The 19,443-nt window shown below is 40.6% G+C and overlaps 1 protein-coding gene across 2 annotated transcripts in view; it reads right to left on the reverse strand.

Moving 5' to 3' along the window:
* Positions 1–13,629: 13,629 nt before the first annotated feature.
* SEL1L3 (SEL1L family member 3) overlaps positions 13,630–19,443 on the reverse strand; it is a 50,056-nt gene continuing 44,242 nt past the window's right edge. For both annotated transcript variants that reach the window (XM_070756987.1, XM_070756988.1), the window contains 3 exons: positions 19,197–19,299; positions 19,046–19,118; positions 13,630–14,212 (listed from right to left, as the gene is read on the reverse strand). In XM_070756987.1, coding sequence (XP_070613088.1) covers positions 14,052–14,212; positions 19,046–19,118; positions 19,197–19,299 — 337 coding nt within the window. In that variant the 3' untranslated portion in view covers positions 13,630–14,051. The remainder of the gene's footprint in view (positions 14,213–19,045; positions 19,119–19,196; positions 19,300–19,443) is intronic.

Below are 19,443 nucleotides of genomic sequence, written 5' to 3' on the forward strand. Positions count from 1 at the left end.
AAATGTTTCAGGGCTGATTTCATATTATTTAATGTGGAACTGGGCAGAAGCGTAAGAAGGGGAGTAAACTGGATAAAATAGGATTAGAAAATAGAGAATATACAATACACTTATGTTTATACATAATTAAATATTTCTCCGCTTTATGGACCAAGATTTTAGCTCTTCGGGGATATTTTATTGGATGGATGAATCAATTTATCAATTTAAACAATTCTCTTAATTCTATCATTTCTTACTGGATGGATAATGGTCATGTTTTTCAGTCCCTATGTAGGGAAAAATATGTAGTACTGATTGAACATAAAACATCACCAAGAACTTGGTTTTATGTCTTTGTAACTTAATCTGGAGATTGTAACTTTTTCTTCCTAAGGTGGAAAGAAGGCTGATAATTTGAATTAACAAGGAAACAAAATAGTTGTTTTGAACAGGGAAGGTGGGGAAACAAAGTTAGGTCCCATAATTGCTTCCTTCTCCACCAATTTCTTAGAACATGACATTTATGGTGGACCTCCCACCAGTGACTCTGTAGATGCTCTTCAAAGTTGAAGCAGTGCCACATGTCTGTGGCAGCTTCTTCATGATTATAGAATTCATTTAATTGATTTTATGGAGCTTCCCACTCCGAAAGAGGTGTGAGTAAAAACTGAGGATGCAACTAGCCATTGATGTTTGCCATGGTACAATTCCAAATGTCTTTAGTTCAATGTTGATGCTATGACCATTCAATGAACATAGCCCGCCTTAACCCAAAATGGGAACAAATACTTTATCCAAGTCTCATTAGGGTCATCAGATATGGAAGTAGGTTTTGGTTGGTGGGTGAAATTTGAAACTGGAGATAGTTTTGATAGTTCTCTGATCAGATGTTCAGAACAATATAACCTGTGTCAACCATGGTCCAGAGCAGTGAAGGGCTGCTGGCTCCTGCCACTACTGGTGCATTCCATGTGGTGCAAAATCTCACAAGGGGATAATAACAATAACAATTATTATTATTTATTAGATTTGTATGCCGCCCCTCTCCGAGGACTCGGAGCGGCTCACAACAACAATACACAATGTACAAATCTAATATTAAGAACAATTTAAAAACCTTATTATAAAAAACAATCACACAACCTAACAGCAGTCCTAATCTCTGGAGGGAGCTGATTCTAGAGGGCCGGGGCCACCACAGGGAAGGCTCTTCCCCTGGGTCCCGCCAGACAGCATTGTTTAGTCAACGGGATCCGGAGAAGGCCAACTCTGTGGGACCTGATCGGTCGCTGGGATTTGTGCAGCAGAAGGCATTCCTGAAGATATTCTGGTCTGATGCCACGTAGGGTTTTATAGGTCACAACCAACACTTTGAATTGTGACCAGAAACTGATCGGCAGCCAGTGCAAGCCATGGAGTGTTGATGAAACATGCGCGCCCTCGCAAGATTTCGGTGGTTTTTTGCTTCAGCACCTGCTCAAAAGCAAAAAACCACTGAAAATCACTGAAATCTCACGCGGCTATGCGACCTCTCGCGAGATTTTGCTTCCTGCACATATGCAGACACCAAATCTTGCTCTGAGACATGTGCCCACCTGCCAGTCACTTGGAGCTGCATGAACATCATCATTTCCCCTACCGTATTGTAGGTTCCTACCTGTAGGAACCCAATGCTGGTCCAGAGCCTTCAAACTATCCTGGTTTCTAAAGTTGTAGATCACACTTGAAAGTGGCTTCCACCCAATGTCATGTGTCCCCATCAGACCTCAACATACCCACCTTGCACATGCCAACAGTACAAAAGAGGAAAAAATGATGAAAGGACCCACAAGTTCAAGTCTACGTCAACAGATCGTGCAGAATGCAGCTGCGAGAGCAATCATGGGCTTTCCCAAATATGCCCACGTCACACCAACACTCCGCAGTCTGCATTGGTTGCCGATCAGTTTCCAGTCACAATTCAAAGTGTTGGTTATGACCTATAAAGCCCTTCATGGCACCGGACCAGAATATCTCAAGGACCGCCTTCTGCTGCACGAATCCCAGCGACCAGTTAGGTCCCACAGAGTGGGTCTTCTCCGAGTACCGTCAACTAAACAATGTCGCTTGGCGGGGCCCAGGGGAAGAGCATTCTCTGTGGCGGCCCCGGCCCTCTGGAACCAACTCCCCCCAGAGATTAGAATTGCCCCCACCCTCCTTGCCTTTCGTAAGCTGCTTAAAACCCACCTCTGCCTCCTGGCATGGGGAATTGAGATACACTTTCCCCCTAGGCCTTTACAATTTTATGCATGGTATGTCTGTATGTATGATTGGTTTTTATAATAATGGGTTTTTAACTGTTTTTAGTATTGGATTATTGTTATATGCTGTTTTATTGCTGCTGTTAGCCGCCCCGAGTCTGCAGAGAGGGGCGGCATACAAATCCAATAAAATAAATAAATAAATAAATAAATGAAATAAAGTAAATAAACATCAGGATCTCACGTCACTTCCCCATTTCTCTTCTCCAATCATGAAATGTTCCTTGCATTTTCTTTCTCCAACCTGGTGCTCTCTTGTTAACCTGAAGTCAGCTTGCTGGGATAGGAAGGTATCTAAAGTAGAAGGCAATAGGTAGATTCAGGGAGGTAGACCTCTAGATGGCCCCCTCCAAAAACATCAGATCGTGGTAAATGCCTCTCTTTTTAGCATTTCCCATTATTATTTATAACGTGTGTGGTGGGTTGGTTGGTTGTTTTTTTTTAGTGTACAGTTTTGTATTTGTTCTCTAAGGAACCCTGCTTGTGAAATTTGAATTATGTATTGCGTATTTTACAATGTTGTGGTGTTTATGAGGAACGATGGGGAAGAGAGTGGGAGGGAAAGAGTTTGGTAATACAGTAGTACCCCTAGATACGAGCATAATTGGTTCCATAAGGGAGCTTGTATCTCGAGGCAACTCGTATTCTGGAACAAATAACTTTTTTCCCCTCCGAGATAACCAAAAGCAAGGATTCTTGCGCCACCTAGTGGACGCTCGGGTCGTATCCCAAATTTCAGCTCGGGACTAGAACAGAAATGTCTCCCCTCCTAGCTCGTATCTGGAAATACTCGCATGTAGAGCGGCTCGTATCTAGAGATACTACTGTATAGCTTTGGGTCATCCTATTTTTGAAAAGAATGAGTGGGAATATTGCTTGGTATAATAAGAATTGTCAAAAAAAGCAAAAAACAAAAAACAGAAACCCAAATGCTTTCATTTCTGTGATGTGTTAAAATATTGTGAGATATATATGTGTGCGTGTGTTTGTGTGTGTAACGTATTTTTGCTGTTAATGAAAAGGAAAGGAGACTAGTATAGATCTATTTCAAGCTATTTTGCTTTCATCAGCTAGCCATATCCTTGCCAGGATTTGAATATACACAGGAGAAGAACCTGTGGGTGGTCTAGAGCTTAAAGCTACTTCCTTACAGGCAGATTTCTCAGGTTCAAATCCCGGTAAGGGTATGGATAGCTGATGAGAGAAAAATAGCTTGAAATAGATCTATACTAATCTCCCTTCCTTTTCATTATCAGCAAAAATATGTTATATACATGCATACATACATACACACACACACACACACACACACACACATACATACATACATCTTAGTCCCTTTGGCTTTGGTTTGGTTTGTAACAAGGGTTCTTCCTTAATTGTGGTTAAAACTAAAAATGACCAACACTGTAAAATGGATTGATATTGTAATTTGGTGTGGTTTTTGTATCATTGGAAAAGAATTACAGGATATTGAATGCAATACCAAAAATGGAAAATTAAAAGATTTTAAAAAGACAATAAATGACAAAACTCTATTTTTATAAAAAACCCTCAGGTATAATAATGTCTTATTTTATATCATTATGTGTGCATTTCATTTATAACCATACATATACGTACATTGCTGTTATGCCGGGCTTCACATTACAAGCCCCAATTAACTCAGAAATGTAAATTCAAACACACATGCTGTTGTAAAGTAAACAGAAAAGCCGTTTATCCAAAATAAAGCTGAGCACACACTTTAAACTGAGCAAATTACAGTTAATAGTCCTTGAAAATTGCGAGAGCAAAAACAAGCCAAGCAGATAACAGCAGTTGTGGAAGTGTCACAGCCAGACCTCTTCCAGTCAGTACCCAAGTTTTTACTTAGTTGTGAAATATCCCCAAGAGTCTGTGAAAAACCAGGAACAAAATGCAAACACGACGTCTCCTTCTTCAAACAGATAATCTCCCACACGCGCTCTCTGCAACACTGGCAATTTATCAGCAGCCCTATTAGCCTAATTGCCTGAGCCACAGGTGTCCTCCCTTATCTCCAACGATACCTATGCAGTTGGTCCCTTCTGACCATGAGCCTGCGCATTCTGGCATCTATCCACCGATCCTCCTCCTCCGAGTCCGATGACCCACTAATGGGGTCATTAACCAATGGGCTGGCTGCATCCATCTTTCTATCTGGTGATTATTCTTCTTCCCCAACGTCTAACCTTGGCAAGGAATCCTCATTGTCCGAAGCTGATGGCAGTAAGACAAGTCTCTGGGAACCTGAGGACTCTCCTAAGCCAACATCCAAATTTCCCATTGCAGGAGCTGGCCCAAGGCCAACCACAACAATTACATACATTTATTTTTTACTACTTAGAATGCTACTCATTCATCGTTCGTTCAATCGATCAATTAATCAATCAGGGGGCTTTCAACTCCTGGATAAGGCAAGGGTAGAGAGGAAACAGGTGGTCCTTAAATTACGACCATAATTGTCCCCAAAATGGCAATGGCGTCAGTGTGAAAAATGCTTACAAGTCATTTTTTTCAGGATTGTCACAACTTTGAATGGTCACTACAGTTGTAAATCGAGGACTACCTGTACCTGGCCCAGGGTCATTCAACTTGTTTTGTACCTACGGTTTGAAACGAATTCATGATCAAGTGGTTTCCAGCATGATGCCTTCAGCACTACACCCAACTGGATTTCCCAATATGTCCCATTAGCCAATTCTTTCTCTGGTCACTTGCAGACCTTGCTTTAATAGGTTAGCCCAGTGTTTCTCAAATAGTGGGGCAGGTCCTTGTTGGGGGGGGTGCGGAGCAATGCCGAAGGGGCACGTGACCCATGGGAACATGGCTTTTTTTGCCTCAGGGAATAAGGATTTTTTGCCCCGAACAATAGCACACAACACAGAGCAGGAGATATGAAGTACAGATAACAAAACCTGAAGGGACACCATGGAAAAATATTTAAACAGGGATGAAAAGAAAGGAGGAGAGAGACGGAGACAATGAGACAAACGTAAGTCTCCCAAAAGCTAAGATGAGGAAATATGACAAAACACATGTAGCGCTTGGCTTCACTGTGATTACCGTGGGAGACGAGGAAAGACCGGATGTTTACTGTGTCTAAAAATGTTGGCAGCAGATTGTCACGCTCTGTATTGCCAGCCCCAGAGACATTCAGAGACATTCAGTAATAAAATAGTTAACTCTCTGTGTATGTTAATTTAGCTCCGACCACTGTGATGTAAATCCTGTCTAGATAGTCAGCGTCACTTCCTCTCCTCCTGATGAAGAAGGAGAAAATCCCCATCTTGCTTTTAACTCTCTAGCTATGTAGACGTGCAGTAACAGCCTGTGATCAGGCATAACTGATTTTATTGTTTTCTGTTAATAAAAGTAACTTCGTTTTTAAGCTTTTCTGTAACTTTTATCCGTCGCCTCCGGATTAGATCTATTTGCAGCTCACGCGGGCTGTGATTGATCATACATAATTTGACACGGATAGCATGAAGCAAAATAAATTAAGTTGTCAGCAAAAACGTGCCAAATATTGCCAAATATTATTAAGATACTACTGTGTATCAACCTACTTTGAAATAAGCCTACCTCTGCTTACAAGGCCCCTTCCAACTCTGTTATTCTGCTTCTGTGTCTTCTGTCTGTCTATCAACACCCCAGCCAACAAGTAAAAAGCCACATATCACCAGGCCCCACATAAATATCATGCACCCCTAACACTATATACAAGAAAGAAATGGCAGTTGCAAACATTCCATATTTACAACAGCATGAAGCTTGAAACTTCAGCCTGATGATGGTGAATGTGATTTCACCGAAACGTCGCATAGACACTCAAAATATTACACGGGGCAAAACCCGAACTCAGAACAATCTACATATATATATGTTAGTAAAAGATAAATAAAGATGATTTATGAAAGAGGAAAGTGAAAGCAGAGCAGTTAAAAATATTTGAAATTTATTTAAGTAAGTGATATAATTAAGGAAGTTTAGAGTTTGAAAAAAAAATATTGAGGGGGGTGAATCTGAAGTCGTATTTTTTACAGTCGACATCACTGCTAGTTCAGCGAACGGAGGAAATCCCTGCTACCAGTTCTGTTGTGGTTAGATCACAGCCAGCTCCTCTGGTAACAGACTTTGAGTCAGATGAGTCCAAGCATCGGAGACCTGTGTGGCTATCAAAGGATTCAGACAGTGAGGAGGAAGGAGAGATGGAAGCTGAAGGTTCTGGAGAGAGACAGAGGTGGAGGCCCCTGCAATGCCTATGGAACCCTCAGCTAGGGCCTTGTCTGGGTCGGATGAGGATGGGGTGATTGATGATCCCATCCTAGACGTGTGTGTGCAAAAGATTAGGGGGAGATAGGAACAGCTTCACAGACGCAGGAGGAGATCTTGATCACAGCAGAGAGTAATACGGAATTCTGCGGTGTGCATAAAAGGGGAGGTTTGTGAGAGTGATCTTTGCAGGAGTTATCGTTCGTGGTTTAACAGAGAAAGAGAAACAGATTCAGAGTTTTATCTAAACCAGGACAAAGAAACCCTACTTTCTTGGAGAAACCCAGCTTTTGGAAAATTGCTTTATTAAAGACTGTAGTTATTGCAAAAAATAGTGAGTACCCTTGCTTCAGCCCAGTTCGGACACTATTTACAAACTTTGGTGGGTGGGTTGGACATTTGTTATCAGCCTTGAAGACAACTCAGATAACTCTTTGGCAGTAAAGAGACATTATTTTGCCGTCACTGCGATTCTCAGCCAAATTATTACTTGTTACTGAAATATATTTGTATATGTTCTGTCGAGCTCTCTGGTAGAATCCTCCCGAAAATGCACAGATACAATTTCAGACACACACACGTTTGAAAATTCAAAACAATGTTCTTTATATCGAAAATGCAAATAAACGAAGCCCTCTTTTGGTATAGCAAAGAGCACTTGTCTCCAAACAAACCGGTAATTTGTACAAGTCCCTTATCAGTTCTGAGATACTTAGCTTGCAGCTGTGAGGAAATTCACAGTCTTTCTGCTTTCACAAAGTGAAACACACTTTGCTCTGGTTTAGTTTCTAAGCGGGGAAAAATCAGCACACAAAGGTAAAAGTCAGCAAAGCAGGCACGAAACATAATGATCAGATAATCCTCCACAATGGCCAAACCCACAGGCTGCTATTTATAGCAGCCCCAGTAATTACCACAGCCCCACCCAACCACAGGTGGCCTCATTTTCTTTGATAATAATCTCTCAGTTGTTGCTGCCTATGCATCGCTCTCTGCATGCGTGGCTGTATCATTAACTCTTGTTCCGAATCCAAGGAGGAGCTAGATAATTGTTCTCCTTCTGAGCTGTCTGCCACACTCTCCTCCTCCCTGTCACTCATGTCTTCTTGGTCAGAGGAGCCTTCATCATCAGATTCCACTGGGAGCAAAACAGGCCTGCAGCATGTGGATGTCTCCCCCACATCCACAGTCCTTGGGGCAGGAGCTGGGCCAGAGCTAACCACAACAGTATATATATTTGTATTTATTAAACTGTGTTTATTTTGACCCTAATTATTGCTCATCTGTCACGCCAGGCAGAACAAGTTCTATAGAACTGGTCTGAACCTGACAGGAACCCCCCTCTGAATGACCTGCATTTGGGACTGACCATGGATTGATTGACATTCTTTGGACACTTCCTTGGATGGGGAGGACATGGATTACACAACAGGGAAGAAGACTGTCCATCTGATCTAGTGGCTTAGATTATTGAAGACTGCCCATAATCCTATTTGAGACGGATTATGTAGCGTGGATAATGTTATCTGGAAGTGTCAAACAAGCTGGGAAACGGGCTCCTTGTCAATCAAGGAGTGCTGGGTTGTCAGCTACTTAGGAGCCAAGGACTTGGCAGTACAAGGAAAGAACAGATGATAGCAGATGTTGTGGTTGCTCCATCGCTGGATGTTTTCAAGAAGAGACTGGACAGCCACTTGCCTGAAATGGAATAGGGCAGTGATGGCAAACCTTTTTTGGTTCATGTGCCAAAAATGGTGTGGGGAGGGGAGGGTGTTAGAAACATAGAAACATAGAAGACTGACGGCAGAAAAAGACCTCATGGTCCATCTAGTCTGCCCTTATACTATTTCCTGTATTTCATCTTACAATGGATATACAGTATGTTTATCCCAGGCATGTTTAAATTCGGTTACTGTGGATTTACCAACCACGTCTGCTGGAAGTTTGTTCCAAGGATCTACTACTCTTTCAGTAAAATAATATTTTCTCATGTTGCCTTTGATCTTTCCCCCAACTAACCTCAGATTGTGCCCCCTTGTTCTTGTGTTCACTTTCCTATTAAAAACACTTCCCTCCTGAACCTTATTTAACCCTTTCACATATTTAAATGTTTCGATCATGTCCCCCCTTTTCCTTCTGTCCTCCAGACTATACAGATTGAGTTCATTAAGTCTTTCCTGATACGTTTTATGCTTAAGACCTTCCACCATTCTTGTAGCCCGTCTTTGGAGCCGTTCAATTTTGTCAATATCTTTTTATAGGTGAGGTCTCCAGAACTGAACACAGTATTCCAAATGTGGTCTCACCGGCGCTCTATATAAGGGGAATGTATGCATGGGCCCATATCCCTCCCCTCCTCTCCCATGCTTGCACACTCCCCCAAGCTGCCCTCCTCACATGACCACAGGCCTTTCTGAAGCCTGGTAAGTGAAAAAAATGCCCCAAATGAGCAAACTGGAAGTGCAGGAAAATGCATTTCTGGTTTGCCTGTTGTTCCATTTTTTACACTTTGGAGGGTTCAGGGAAGATTTCTGAAGTGCCGGAGTGCAAAAAACAGTACAACAGGCAAAACAGAAGTTCGGAAAATGCACTTTTGGTTTACACAATGTGCTGGGGGTTTTTTGCACTCCACAGCTTCAGGAAGCTTCCCTGAATCCTCCAGAGCAGTGATTTTCAACCTTTTTTGAGCTGCGGCACATTTTTTACATATACAAAATCATGGGGCACATTGAGCGGGGGGGGGGAAGTGGGGGGGCTAAAAAAAGTTTGGACAAAAAAATTATCTCTCTCTTCCTCCCTTTCACTCTATTTCTCTCCCTCTTTCTCTCTCTTCCTTCCTTCCTCTCTCCATCCCTTTCTTTCTCCCTTCCTTCCTCTCTTTTTTGCTCTTTCTATCTCTCCCTCCTTCCCTGCCTTTCTTTCTCTCTCTCTCTTTTTTTCTCTCTCTCTCTCTTGTTTTCTTTCTCTCTCTCTCTCTTGCTTTCTCTCTCTCTCTCTTTCTCTCTCTTGCTGAGCTTCGCGGCACACCTGACCATGTCTCGCGGCACACTAGTGAAGCACACTGGTTGAAAAACACTGCTCCAGAGTACAAAAAACAGCACAACGGCAAACTAGAAGTGCATTTTTCTGAACTTGAACTTAGATGTTATTTGGAACCCTGACAACCTGCCGACCACACGAACCCCTTATAAGCGGAAGAACACAATACTCACGTCCCCTAAACTCTGCTGACGATGTTAACTTAGCCTAGTAACAAAATGTTCAGAAACCAACCCCTAACCTTGGAGAAAGAACCTCCACCCTCATCCTACACTTGAGCTATAGATATTGGCCACTATTGCTTATTATGAAAAGGCTCTTCATCAGCTGGCTGTAGGCTTCTCACTGTCTAATAGCCATGGGTTTAAAAACAAAACAAAACAATTAAACTATATAGATATTGTGTATTTATCTTCCTAGCTACGTTTTATTACTCCTTTCCAATCAAGAAACTGTTGACCCCGTGTTTCCCATGTCTAGTATCTACAATTTGACGTCATTACAGCTGTCAGAAGTGGCCTTCCATACCCAGGTACCTGGTTATTATGGCGATTTCTGCAAATAAAATAAAATCACACCGTTTCACATGAGTGTAAACACACCCTCAAGGATCAGCAGTTACATAACCGTACTTTGAATATGTTCCTGAGAAATAATAGTGGATCATATTCTAGTCTAGTCTGTCTAGTCTAGTCTAGTATTATTTCTATTCTATTTTGTTCCTTTATTCTTCATTCTATTCTATTCTATTCTATTCTATTCTATTCTAGTCTAGTCTTATTTTCTATTGTATTCTATTTTTGTCCTTTATTCTTCCATTCCATTCTAATTCTATTCTACTCTACTCTACTCTACTCTAGTCGTCTAGTCTATTATTCTTTATTTTGTTACTCTACTCTACTCAATATTCTATTGCATTCTATTTCTTTCCATTCCATTGTGTTCTATTCATTGTATATTCTACTCTACTCTCAGTGATGGGCTCCTACGGGAATGGTCAGGGACGCAGTTCCGGTAGCAAAATTTGGAGCTCCACCCCAGAGCACCCAATTTGCACTGAAAGATGTTGAAACAAAATGCATAAGCCACACCCACAGTGTGATAGTAAAAATTTTGGTAGCCCATCGCTGTCTACTCTACTCTATATTCTATTGCAATCTGTGCATTCTATTCCATTCCAACAATCCATTCCATTCCACTGTATTCAATTCATTATAATCTCATCTCTACTCTACATTATAATCTCATCTCTACTCTACATTATCTCAGAGACCGCCTTCTGCTGCACGAATCCCAGCGACCAGTTAGGTCCCACAGAGTGGGTCTTCTCCAGGTCCCGTCAACTAAACAATGTCGCTTGGCGGGACCGAGGAGAAGAGCCTTCTCTGTGGCAGCCCCGGCCCTCTGGAACCATCTCCCCCCAGAGATTAGAATTGCCCTCACCCTCCTTGCCTTTCGTAAGCTTCTTAAAACCCACCTCTGCCGCCAGGCATGGGGAACTGAGATACTCTTTCCCCCTAGGCCTTTACAATTTTATGCATGGTATGTCTGTATGCATGTTTGGTTTTATAATAAGGGTTTTAACTGTTTTAATATTGGATTGTTATATGCTGTTTTTATTACTGTTGTTAGCCGCCCCGAGTCTACAGAGAGGGGCGGCATACAAATCCAATAAATAAATAAAATAAATAAAATAAATTCTATTGCATTGCATTACATTCAAGTTCGGAGCACAGATTTCTGAGGCTGACCATAGTCCCTACAGACTTTGACAGAACCCAGCTTGGCTATCTCTTTGCCTTATGACAACAAGGAGTTGATGTTTAACAAATACTTACTTACTGAAGTGCGGGGGAAAAGAAATAGAAAGAAATCCATGCCAAATATTGATCTGAAAGTTACCCTAAAATTATATGTTTCAACCATCGTGACTGTAATTAAAGCCTGTTTAATTTCTGATATTCTTAATATCGAGTAAATATTATAGTCTATGTTAGATTACGGTTATAAACCTACTCTGTTTGTAATCATAATTGTTAAATAATTGCTGTTTGACATCATACAATTCGAATATTAAGAATAAGCAGGTTTAAAATTAACCCATTTCTAGTGTACTCGAATGAATTCCCTTATCCCTATCTCCTGGTTTATCTTACAGACGTATTTCCTTTGAAACCCTTCTGGCTCAGTTAATGGAAAGTAATTTGCAAAATGCAGTCATATAACAATATGTGATAAATAAGCATGCAATAAAGCAGCCAAGGAACCGCATTTATTTAAATAATTTTCAGCCCAACTTCTTTCTGAGCAATAATGTTTTAATCCAACTCTAAAAAAATAAATTATAAATTATTATCTGCAGCTTGGCATTAATATTTCTTAACTCTGGAGTTCTGATATCCAGAGCAATGTAGAGAATGCAAGAAAGGAAGAGTATATGAAACGAAAGGCCATGTAAAATATCCAGGTTAAGGCTTTTAAGGCCAAACAATGATTCCGAAGGGAATATAGACAATTCCACTATAAGTCAAAGAAGATATGAGTGCCATGGTCCAACAAAGTCAGACAGCTTACCGTATTTTTCAGAGTATTAAATGCAAACTTTTTCCTCCCTAAAAGAGGCTGAAAATTCAGGTGCATCTTATACTTTGAATGCAGCTTTTTCGAAGCTTTTTTCCAGCCCTAACTAGGTGCTAACAATCTTCCCAGCTCTTTATCTTGCAGTTTTTTTCATGTTACTGTCTGCGAAGAATGTTTTCTAAGCTCTAAGTCTTTGCAGAGTTTTTTTCATTACTCTAACTTGCTCGCAGTAAGTTTCTTTCCAGCCCTAACCAGGTTCTACCAAGGTCCCCAGCTATTAATGGCTTGCAAGCTCTTTCATTGTTACTTAAATACTTTTATCATTTTAATCATTATTGAGAACTGAACTTTGACAGCAAAGGAAGCAAATTGAACTTGGGGGTTCAGGACAAAACCTTAAAATGTGACTGTGCTCCTCAACAAATATTGCTGTCTATCATTTGTTCCTTTTGTGGCTATTCAAATAATGGGACTAAATCAACTGAAAACTTATCTTGGTTGATAAGCCACTCCCACCCAGTCACATGACCTTTAAGCCACCTCTGGTCACATGATTGTTAAGCCCCTCCCATTTGGTGACATGGCTGGCAAGCCACTCCTTCCCAGTCACATGACCATCAAATCACATCCACAAAATAAGCCATGCCCACAGTGTGGCAGTAAAAGTTCTGGCAGCCCATCACTGGTCCCAACATCTTTTTTGCAACGTGTTGACCAAAACAGAATGCAATATTCATTTGTGAATACTGTATTCCCTATTCTCACTCCAGAAAATTGTTCCTTCTCTGCATCTTTGCTCTATTGCCATCCAAAGGCATAATCAGGATAACAATATTGAATTGACTTGAATGATGAGTGATTGGTTCTGATGGAATTATCTGGAATTAAAGGCAAAATGATAACAGATAATCAAATACAGTGTATACATAAGGAGCAGGTGTAAAACCATTGGGCTTTTTGCCCCAAAGGTGTTTTTTTGAGTGGACTTTCTGGTTTGTTGTTTCACTCCTCATCAGGAGGCTTCTTGAGAAGAAGTAAGGAAGGGAGGGAGGGAGGAAGGAAGGAAGGAAGGAAGGAAGGAAGGAAAAAAAGGATAGGATAGGATAGGATATGGCATAGCATAGCATAGGCTAGCATATAAGAGGAGGAGGAAGAAGAAGAAGAGGAGAAGGAAGAGGAGAAGGAAGAGGAAGAGGAGGGGGAGGAAGAAGAAGAAGAAAAGAAGAAGAAGAAGAAGAAGAAGAAGAAGAAGAAGAAGAAGAAGAAGAAGAAGAAGAAGAAGAAGAAGAAGAAGAAATTGTAGTTTCTTGGAGAAGCAAAACATCTTCTAAGAAAGTCAAGTTGCCTCTTGAAAAAGCAACTTTGGGACAACCATGACCTGGATAATTGAGGACCTCCATAGACAAACAGAGCCTTTTCTTTTAAAAAAAAATTATATAAAACAAATTAGGGTCTTTATTTGATCACCAACTGAAGACGGATGTAAACAATGAAGTTCTTTACACACGCAAGTTGAGGAATAAGCAAGGAAGGGCGGCCCTTAGAAGAACTAGGATCTCGTTCTCATTCCAAAGTGGTTGAAGCCAACGGCATAAGGGTCCTTTTTAATAACAACACGGAGGCGCTATAAAGTAAATCAGGAAACGTCTCACATGCTTTGCAAATACTATCGTCTTACTTGTCCCCCCCCCCCCCATCCTTTGACTTCTTCTTGATTTTTGAAGGTGGTTGACTTCCTGTAGGAGTCATGCGTGATTCCTCACCAGGCATTTCAAAGAGAAAAGGAGAACATTTTGCAACCACTATGGGAAGAAGAAGATGTTTTCCTTGTTGAAGGCAACTCTTCTGCGCATTTCAGCTTCTTGAACAGGAGCCTTGTGGGCTTATCGAATCGTCCCCAAAGCCATTTGGGTCAGGAAAGGCTTCGTGTTCTGCTGATCTCCTCTGGTTTGGGTCTTCGTCTCTAGGAAGAGGTCCTCCTTCAGCCACCGGTGGATTAATTGGATGAGTGACCACTGCACAACACAACCACAGAGGAACAAAATGAATTCTTTATTGTGGACAGAAACCACAAGTTCGAGAAAAGCTGTTCAAGTATTGCCCACAAGATCATATGCTGCAACGTTCTACCTGTCAATGACTACTTCAGCATCAATCGCAACAACACAAGAGCACGCAACAGATTCAAACTTAATATTAACCGCTCCAAACTTGACTGTAAAAAATATGACTTCAGCAACCGAGTTGTCGAAGCGTGGAACTCATTACCTGACTCAGTAGTGTCAACCCCTAACCCCCAACATTTTTCCCTTAGACTATCCACGATTGACCTGTCCAGGTTCCTTAGAGGTCAGTAAGGGGCGTGCATAAGTGTACCAGTGTGCCTTCCGTCCCCTGTCCAATTGTCTCTCATTATCTCATTTATCTTTTCTTCCTTTCAAATATGTTTACCTATACTTTTATATCTTTTCTTCTATTCTTTTGTTTACTTATATTATTACATATCTTTCTCTTCAATGTGCATTATGTATTGGACTAAATAAGTAAGTAAGTAAGTAAGTAAGTAAGTAAGTAAGTAAGTAAGTAAGTAAGTAAATAAATAAATAAATAAATAAACTCCTTGACTTACTGTATTTTTCGGAGTATAAGACGCACCTTTTCCATTCCCAAAAGAGGGTAGAAATGTTGGTACGTCTTATACACTGAATACAGCCAGTATCGGGTTGCTACTCAATATGTGCTACACTGTGCACCGGTTCAAATTGTTTTTAGACAGTTTTATGTTATATTTTATTTGTATTTGGCTGGCATATAAGTCCAAAGAAATAATAATTAATGAGTTGATTAGTTAATTGTTCTAACTGGCAGGAATGTTCTCCTTAGTTCTAAGTTGCTTCTCTCCTTGTTTAGTTTCCACCCATTGCTTCTTGTCCTACCCTCAGGTGCTTTGGATAATAGGTTGACTCCTTCTTCTTTGTGTGGCAACCCCTGAGATATTGGAAGACTGCCATTATTGTCTCCCTTCTTCTACTGGTCCTTCTTTTCATTAAAATAGAAATGAATGAATGAATGAGTGAGTGAGTGAGTGAGTGAGTGAGTGAGTGAGTGAGTGAGTGGATGGATGGATGGATGGATGGATGAATAAATAAATGAGTGAGTGAGTGAGTGAATGAGGGAGGGAGAAAGGGAGACAAAGAAAGGTAGATAGGTAGGAAGTAAGGAACCAAGAAAGAAAAGAAGAAAAGAAAGGGAGGGAGGGAGGGAGGGAGGAAGGAACGGAGGGAGGGAGGGAGAGAGGGAGGGAAAGAAAGGTAGGTAGGTAGATAGGTAGGTAGATAAGTAGGAAGTAAGGAAGAAAGAAAGAAAGGAAAGAAAGAAATGGAGGGAAGGAGGGAAGGAGGGAAAGAAGGAAGGAAGGAAAGAAAGAAAGAAAGAAAGAAAGTCCTATTTACAGGGGAATCTTTAACCATATCTGGTTGTTTTGTCTTACGAGACAGGGGTGGGCTACTGCCTGGATTGGGGGGGGGGGCTGCGTAAGCCACGCCCACAGTGTGGTAGTAAAAATTTGGTAGCCCTTTAGTGCTTACAGATCAAGTTTGTGGATGGATGAATGGATGGACCAATTTGTGTTTCTTTTGTTTGTGAACTTTCTATCTTGTCTTTCTTCTACAAACCTCCGTGTTATCTCAGCTTGATCAATCACAGAATCACACACCCTCTTAAAATTCATATATGCAACAGGGAGCAATTCAAGATCCCATCTGATAACATTTTCGGAGTGAATTTATCTCTATCGGAATGGGGCATCCTTCGGAAGAGAGAACTCTAACCTTATGCTGTCTAGTTATCTTCTCAACCCCGTGGTTACTCAGGTGCTCTTGAAAGGTGAAAGGACAGAGAGAGAGAGAGAGAGAGAGAGAGAGAGAGAGAGAGAGAACCTGTAAAGGAAATTATCTCCTCTTGCTACCCATTAGCCGGGCTTGTTAATGATCTACTATAAATCTCCCTCATTTTTTAACCTAATGGAATGCTGGACTCTGCAAGTGCCTTAAAAAAACAGGCTTAAACCAGTTGGTGATATCCTCCTTGTGTCTTTGCTCTTAATAATCAGGGTTGTGACACCAAGCCAGGGCTGTGGTTCTTGAGAGAGAGAGAGAAAAAAATTATGCATAGTCTTCGATTATTCCATACCTCCCTTTCAAGAGAGACAGAACTGCAGAAAAAACAATTGTTGCCAACCTGCCTTCCATTGAGGACCTGTAGACTGCACGAGTCAAAAAGAGGGTGGGAAAATATTTACTGACCCCTCGCATCCTGGACACAAACTGTTTCAACTCCTACCCTCAAAACGTCGCTACAGAGCACTGCACACCAAGACAACTAGACACAAGAACAGTTTTTCCCGAATGCCATCACTCTACTAAACAAATAATTCCCTCAACACTGTCAGACTTTTTACTAAATCGGCACTTCTGTTCTACTAGTTTTTTTCATCATTCCTATCATCCTTTTCCTCCCACTTAGGACTGTATGACTGTAACTTGTTGCTTGTACCTTAAGATTTTTATTAATATTGATTGTTTCTTCATTGCTTATTTGACCCCTATGACAATCATTAAGTGTTGTACCACATGATTCTTGACAAATGTATCTTTTTCTTTTATATACGCTGAGAGCATATGCACCAAGACAAATTCCTTGTGTGTACAATCACACTTGGCCAATAAAATTCTATTCTATTCTATTCTATAATTTGCAGGACAGTAATTTTTTTTTTTAAAGGAGAGACAGCTAAGACAGAAAATAGAGATTTCACTCCCCCCACTCCCCAAAAAACCAAAACCCCAGAAAGTGTCAGGCGTGGAAATCATCTTGGATCTTGGTCAGCAAGAGGTTGACTGTGTAAAACGCTTAGAGCAGACTGTAACTGCTATCAAAGCAATGGAAACTGCAGTTTAATGTTTCCAAATGTAAAATAATGCACTTAGGGAAAAGGAATCCTCAATCTGACTATTGTATTGACAGTTCTGTATTAGCAAAAACTTTAGAAGGATTTAGGGGTCGTGATTTCTGACCGTCTCCAAATGGGTGAACAGTGTGGTCAGATGGGAGGGAAAGCAAGTAGAATGCTTGGCTGCATAGCTAGAGGTATAACAAGCAGGAAGAGGGATATTGTGATCCCGCTGTATAGAGCGCTGGTGAGACCACATTTGGAGTACTGTGTTCAGTTCTGGAGACCTCACCTACAAAAAGAGATTGATCAAATTGAACGGGTCCAAAGACGGACTACAAAAATGATGGAAGGTCTTAAGCATCAAACTTATCAGGAAAGACTTCATGAACTCAGCCTGTATAGTCTGGGGTACAGAAGGATAAGGTGGGATATGATCAAAAATTTTAAATATGTTAAAGGGTTAAATAACGTTCAGGAGGGAAGTGTTTTTAATAGATTGGCAAATATATGTTTTATTTATTTATTTATTTATTTATTTGTTTGTTTGTTTTTTTGTGTGTGTTGCTGTCTCTTCTTTTACTGTTTTGTATTTGTCTTGTCTTTTTAAAAATGTCAATAATTAATAAAGACTATTTTTAAATATATAGGAAAGTGAACCCAAGAACAAGGGGGCACAATCTGAGGTTAGTTGGGGGAAAGATCAAAAGCAATATGAGAAAATATTATTTTACTGAATGAGTAGTAGATGCTTGGAACAAACTTCCAGCAGACGTGGTTGGTAAATCCACAGTGACTGAATTTAAAAGTGCCTGGGATAAACATATTTCCATGCTAAGATAAAATAGTATAAGCGCAGACTAGATGGACCCTGAGGTCAATCTTCTAACAGAATGCCCTATGAAACTAGACTTACAATCCTGGGTCTAGAAAGCTTAGAACTGTGATGCTTTAAACATAATCTAAGCATTGCCCACAAGATCATACGCTGCAACGTCCTGCCTGTCAACAACTACTTCAGCTTCAACCACAACAACACAAGAGCGCCCAACAGATACAAACGTAATATTAACCACTCCAAACTGGACTGTAAAAAATATGACTTTAGCAATCAAGTTGTAAAAGTGTGGAACTCACTACCAGACTCCATAGCAGCAACCCCTAACCCCCAACATTTTTCCCTTAGACTGTCCACGGTTGACCTCTCCAGATTTCTAAGAGGTCAGTAAAGGGCGTGCATAAGTGCACCAGGATGCCTTCCGTCCCCTGTCCAATTGTCTCTCCTATATCTTATATTTCTTTTCTTCCACTCATATATCTCTTCCTCTATTCTCCATTGATGTATTGCATTTTATTCTTATATCTTCACTCCTATCCTTTCTTTCTTTTTTTCTTTCTTTCTTTCTTTCTTTCTTTCTTTCTTTCCTTTCTTTGATATATATTCTACATGGTTAATCTTATTAACCTTCATTATGTATTGGACTAACTAACTAGCTAACTAACTAACTAACTAACTAACTAACTAACTAACTAACTAAATAAATAAATAAATAAATAAATAAATAAATAAATAAATAAATAAATAAATAAATAAATATTGCCCTCCCTCCCTCCCTCCTTTGTGGTTAGAATGTAACATTGCAGAGTCCGTTTTGGAGTGAGCGGCATATAACTGCAATAAATGAATAAATAACTCTGCCGACTGACAGCAGTTCGATCCTGACCAGCTCAAGGTTGAACTTGGAAGGTTCCATCCTTCCGAGTTCAATAAAATGGGAACCCAGGTTGATGGTGGGCAAGAGGCTGACTCTACCAACTGCTTAGAGAGGGTTGTAAAGCACCTTAAAGTAGTATATTAGTTTAAAATATGATTGCTGTTTCTATTGTAAATAATTACCCGAAAGAGACCAGAAACGCCAAATGACGAAAGCCACCAACAAACAGGGAAATAAGCAGCCCAAATAATAGATCTGGAACAAAGCAGAAGTTGATATTAGAGCCACAAAATCTCCAGCATTTACTCAAAAGGGCAACAGACGAGTACGCACCAGATCAGAATGCAAAATGTTGTTGGACAAAATCCTCAGCTGTAGATAAAGCAAGGCTAACATGCACGGGCTGACAGAGTCTTGGTTGCTGTAGTTCCAGCATCTATGAAAGAACATCATGTAGCGCATTAAAAGAAAAGTTCCACAATATGTAAGATTTAGGCCTTATAGAATTCTTTACTGGCTAAGGGTGGTTGGACACAAACACAAGGAATTTCCCTCCGGTGGAGAAGCTCTCAGTGTCCAT

This window comes from Erythrolamprus reginae, chromosome 7 (assembly GCF_031021105.1).
Source record: "Erythrolamprus reginae isolate rEryReg1 chromosome 7, rEryReg1.hap1, whole genome shotgun sequence".
In the NCBI taxonomy this organism is placed as follows: domain Eukaryota; kingdom Metazoa; phylum Chordata; class Lepidosauria; order Squamata; family Dipsadidae; genus Erythrolamprus; species Erythrolamprus reginae.